The sequence below is a fragment of the Bos grunniens genome, chromosome 2 (genome assembly GCF_055505025.1).
Source record: "Bos grunniens cultivar Pamir isolate PY7600 chromosome 2, Bosgru_T2T1.0, whole genome shotgun sequence".
Classification (NCBI taxonomy): Eukaryota; Metazoa; Chordata; class Mammalia; order Artiodactyla; family Bovidae; genus Bos; species Bos grunniens.
The window spans coordinates 7,369,689-7,375,160 of record NC_141166.1 but is presented as its reverse complement, the minus strand read 5'-3'; the positions used below and the strand labels follow the sequence as shown (position 1 = coordinate 7,375,160).

General features: G+C 46.9%; 1 protein-coding gene across 1 annotated transcript; it reads left to right on the top strand.

Annotated features, from left to right (window-relative positions):
- The first annotated feature begins 416 nt into the window (after nucleotides 1-416).
- On the top strand, nucleotides 417-4,836 carry HTR1D (5-hydroxytryptamine receptor 1D). Its single transcript, XM_086327853.1, has one exon. The coding sequence runs from the start codon at nucleotides 2,814-2,816 to the stop codon at nucleotides 3,945-3,947; it is 1,134 nt and encodes a 377-aa protein (XP_086183979.1). The 5' UTR covers nucleotides 417-2,813; the 3' UTR covers nucleotides 3,948-4,836.
- The last annotated feature ends 636 nt before the right edge of the window (nucleotides 4,837-5,472 follow it).

Here is a 5,472-nt window from a genome sequence, read left to right as displayed (position 1 = left end):
CTCCTCTGGGCAGATATTTTTTTTAAAGACAAAGCACACTTTTGGGGCATGAGAGGGAAACTACCATTTTGCACGTTCAGCTTCTTAATGATTTAAAATCAATCAATAGGGACTTCCCTGGTGGTTCAACCGTTAAGAATCCGCCTTCCAATGCAAGGAATGTGGGTTCGATCCTGGTCCAGGAACTCAGATCCCACATGTCATGAGGAATAGCTAAGCCTGCATACTACAGCTACTATGTGCATGGGCCACATCAGGAGAATTCTTGCGCTGCAACAAAAGATCCCACGTGACACAACAAAGACCCTGTGTCCCACAGCGAAGACCCAACACAGCCAAATCAATTAATTAAATCAAAAATAAAGCCAATCAACAGCCGTAGACTGAACTTTTCCAACAAAGCCCAGGGCCGAGCAGAAGGAAGGAAGTAGGATGACAATGATTCTTGGCATCTCTCGGGCTTTTAGTGGGTTTCAAAGGCTGACCTTGCCAGGAGCAATGAAAGCCCCGAAGCAGTTCTGGTTGGCAGGTGGGTTGGCTCCTGTTTTGGGAAAGAAATCTGAGACATTAGGATTTGCCCAAGGTCATACAGGAAGGTTGGGCTAGAACAAGGATTAGAGCCTAGACTGCCCCAGTCCAAGCGAAACTTTTATCCCGTGCCCTGCTGCCCCCCACCCCCACCCCCCACGCCTAGAGCCTGATCCTCTACTCTCTGCACTCCAGCCTCCAGGCCTTTACTCTTATCTTTCCAGCTACCAGGAATGCCATCCCTCTCGACTTTGACTACTGAGACCCTTCTCCTTAATGTAGGTAACCAATGGAACAATATGCAGTCCTTAATAATGAAATTGTGGAGACTTCTCTGATGGTTCAGTGGTTAAGAATCTGTCTTGCAAAACGCAGGGGACTCGGGTTTCGAACCCTGGTAGGGGAACTAAGATCCTACCAGCTGCTCGGTGCCGCCAGTAAAGAAAGTGATATCACATTTTTTAGAAAAGCATGTATGTATAATATATATTCTGCCTTGCCAGCTCCATCCCAGGGTCCTTGACACTACATGTCTGCCTCCCTTCCTGGGCTGTGAATGTTCTCAGGGCAAGACCTCTTTGCTAAGTTGAGCTGGAAGAGATAATGATAAATGAATCATAGGGATTCCTAGTGGAGTAGTAGCACTCCACACAAGACAAGGGGAGACGGAGTAAGGTTATTGATGGGGCTAAGAGGTCTTAGCATTCTTCTCGCCAACCCCGTACACCCAGGGGCTTCCTGCCAGACCCTGTGGACTTCAGATACCAGGACTTGCCCGTGTCCCAAATACTGAAACCCAGATTCAAGTCCACAGACACAAAGAAAAGAAAATGATTCTTCAAGATTGTTTTGTGACTTAATTTCCAATTCTCATTTGCAAAGCCAATTTTATTTTTGTATTTCAACTTTCACCATGAAACAAAGCACAGGATTTTTATTTTTGCACTTAATTTTTTTTTTTTGGCCACATGGCTCGTGGAATCCTAGTTCCCCAACCAAGGATCAAACCTGGGCCCACAGTCATGAAAGTGAGGAGTCTTTACCACGGGACCACCAGGGAGTTCCCTGCAGTTCACTTTCTTTGCTTAATGAAAACGTGTTGTTTGCACGTTTGATTTTAAGAGTCATACATGCCCACTCTAGGAAATTTGGAAAACTCGTATGATAGGGAAAAGGTCACCACCCCCTCCCCAATTCCTAGAGAAGTACATGGTAACAATTTGGTATCTTTCCCAGTGGCCTGTGTGTGTGTGTGTGTAGTTATTTTTATTTAGGTTCCATTGTTGCTGAATAAATAGGATGATTTCTGATTCACAATGCACAGAGCTAGTTTCATGTACCTGTAAGAAACCTGTGATATGTCCAGCAGCTGTGATCCTGTGCCCCCTCTGAGAATTGTGGGGGTGGGGCTCCTTGCCCTCCCCCGCCTTCTCCAGACCTGTGTGGAAATGCCAGTTTGGCTGCACGACTGCCAGCACTAAGCAGTATCCTTTTAATCTTATAGTTAATCTCAAACGTCTAAACTGTCCTTCTAGAACCTAACTCTACTTTTTGTCTTTCCTTAACCCCCAGAACTTCTGAACACGTGGCCTTCGGGATGAACCCACAGTGATCTCTTTGTTTTGCCTTCTCCCAGCTTAGGCATTCTTCGAGTCTTGGTAACTGGAATGTTTTGTCTGTCTGTTCAGGCTCCAGACGTTTAGTGGGACAGGGACCAAAGTTAACTACCTCATGACACATGCAGACGAACCTGGGAAAACTGTGAGCTGTTGACTGCGCTGTCTCTCTGAATCAGCTGGCACTTCTTTTTGTCTCTGGTTAAAAAAAAAAAAAAATTCCCAGGGGTGACCTGAAATCCAGAATCTTCTCAGAATAGAATGGAGGAAATTCTTAAGTTCTCATTAAACACATTTATCTCTCAAGCTTTGGAAGGAGCCAGAATGCCAAAAGCAAGAATTTCAGAGCGTTGCAGAGACTGTTTTGATATCCTGGTAAATGTCTAACAAATCCAGCATGTGTCCTCAACGCCTGATCAGTTGCTGGGCAAAGTTCCAGAACAGTGAGACCTCTTGGGAATCATCTGATTTAGGAAAGACCTTTAACTACCAGTTAAAGGTAGTTACCTCAGTGTTCAACGGTGGAGTTTTGAGGGCTTTTCGCTGGGTTCTGTTCTGACAGCTGCCTCCCACCAGTGTGAAACAGAAGGATGACCTTATTCTGTGAGCAGGACAACTGTGAAAGGAGCTGTGTATGTGAAAGTCTGTGGAAAGACAGAGCCACCTAGAATGTCCCTCCCAAACCAGTCAGCAGAAGGTCTTCTGCAGGGGGCTCCCAACAGATCCCTGAATGCCACAGCAACTCCAGGGGCTTGGGACCCGGGGACTCTCCAAGCCCTCAAGATTGCTCTTGTCGTGCTCCTTTCCATCATCACCCTGGCCACAGTCCTGTCCAATGCCTTTGTGCTTACCACCATCTTCCTGACCAGGAAGCTCCACACCCCAGCCAACTGTCTCATTGGCTCCCTGGCCATGACGGACCTCTTGGTTTCCATCTTGGTCATGCCCATCAGCATCGCCTATACCACCACCCACACCTGGAGCTTCGGCCAACTCCTGTGTGACATCTGGCTGTCTTCTGACATCACATGCTGCACGGCCTCCATCCTGCATCTCTGTGTCATTGCTCTGGACAGGTACTGGGCCATCACAGATGCCCTGGAGTACAGCAAACGCCGGACTGTGGGCCACGCAGCCGCCATGATCACCGTGGTCTGGGCCATCTCGGTCTGCATCTCCACTCCACCCCTCTTTTGGCGGCAGGCCAAAACTCATGAAGAGATGTCGGACTGCCTGGTGAACACGTCTCAGATCTCCTACACCATCTACTCCACCTGTGGGGCCTTCTACATCCCGTCCGTGTTGCTCATCATCCTCTATGGCCGTATCTACATGGCCGCCCGAAACCGCATCCTGAACCCGCCGTCCCTCTACGGGAAGCGCTTCACCACCGCGCACCTCATCACAGGCTCTGCAGGGTCCTCGCTGTGCTCGCTCAACCCCAGCCTTCACGAGGGGCATTCTCATTCCGCCGGCTCCCCTCTCTTTTTTAACCACGTGAAAATCAAGCTTGCCGATAGTGTCCTGGAACGCAAGAGGATTTCTGCTGCTCGAGAGAGGAAAGCCACAAAAACCCTGGGGATCATTCTGGGGGCCTTTATCGTCTGCTGGCTGCCCTTCTTTGTAGCATCTCTGGTCCTTCCCATCTGCAGAGGCTCCTGCTGGATCCACCCAGCACTTTTTGACTTTTTCACCTGGCTAGGCTATCTGAACTCCCTCATCAATCCAATAATCTACACTATGTTTAACGAAGAGTTTCGGCAAGCGTTTCAGAAAGTTGTCCGTTTCAGGAAAACCTCTTAGTCTTATTTGATGGTGACTCTTGATATCTTTTATGTCCTGAAAACCAACTGGAAATTGTCTTTTTTATTTTTCCTGAGAGTTGGGTTAGTTCCGATATCTTAGGGTTTGGTCCAGTTGATAGAATTGTCTGGTGTTCTTTTTTGCTGTTGTCTTGACTTCTGAGCCACCAAAAGCTGGGCAGCTGTGTGAAAGGGGGCAAGACTTTACTTAGTGTAATATTTTCATGGTTCATCCATGTTGGAAAGAATGTGACCTACAGGTTTCCCTATTGATGCTATTTGGGCAGAAAACTGGCTAACTCTGTAGAAAGACCCCAAGTTCAAAACGGGAGACTTTCTGGTCTACCTAAGTTTTGCATGGAGCTCTAAATTGCAAGAGTCAGACATGACTTAGCAACTAAACCACCACCACCACTAAAGAGAGTCAGTGAGATGAATGACCTGAGTTGAAACAGAATTGGAGTTGGATGGAGGGTTTCCATTCCATGCGGTGCCTTAGTTGGAAAATAACACCCAAGTATTTCTTCCACTGAGTCCTTCTTAGATTGAATCTCCCTTAGTTGATCATGAGGAAGAAGTCAGCATTTGAAGTGCCAATGATATAGAGTGATGGATACAGAGCGACAGAGAGAGATTCAGAAGCCAGGGGCAGGGGAGTGGATGGCTGGGACCAGATCAGCCACCCGTCCTCCTCCTGCACCATCTGAATGTTCTGAAGTTAAAACCCACAATTTACCCCCATTGAAGCAGACTGACAGAATTGGCACCTACCAGGCTTTCAATGGAACACCATTCTGAACTTTTTTCCTGAATTATTTTTTTACATCCCATTCTCATTAGAGATCTTAAGGTGTTGAGTCTTGTCAAATAAAAAGCATGAGACATCATTATCAGTAAAGTCTTTGAGTAGTTTTTACTCCCTCCCTGGATGTAGGGACTTCCCAATTCAATTTAATCTCTAGCATTTACTGAGCACCTACCACACTCTGGTCCCTGTGCCAGAATCCTGGTATTTATTGTTTGATTGGAGTCTGATAATAACGGTGCATGCTAAGTCACTTCAGTTGTGACTGACTCTGTGAGAACCCCATGGACTGTAGCCCACAAGGCCCCTCTGTCCAAGGGATTCTCCAGGCAAGAATACTGGAGTGGGTTGCCATGCCCTCCTCCAGGGGATCTTCCCAACCCAGGGATCGAAGCCCCATCTCTTTACATCTCCTGCATTGCAGGTGGATTCTTTAGCACCACCTGGGAAGTCCCATAAAAGTGGAAGTCAGTATAACGTGATGATTAGAGCTGAGGACCTGATGCCTCAGTTCGAATCCAAGTACTACCAACTTCTACCTGGATGAATGACCTTGGACAAGTTTCTTAATCTCTTTTTACCTCATGTTCCTCAAATGTAAAATGAGGAAAATATCGGGTGGTTATTGTATATTTTAACACAGTGGTTGGCACAAGAGCTCTTATCATTTCAGAGATGCAGAAACTCACCTGCCCAAGATTAAGCAACATAAAAATAGTAG

Bases quoted from the DNA above. Each gene is read 5' to 3' on its own strand.
- HTR1D (XM_086327853.1), top strand. From the start codon at position 2,814: ATGTCCCTCCCAAACCAGTCAGCAGAAGGTCTTCTGCAGGGGGCTCCC.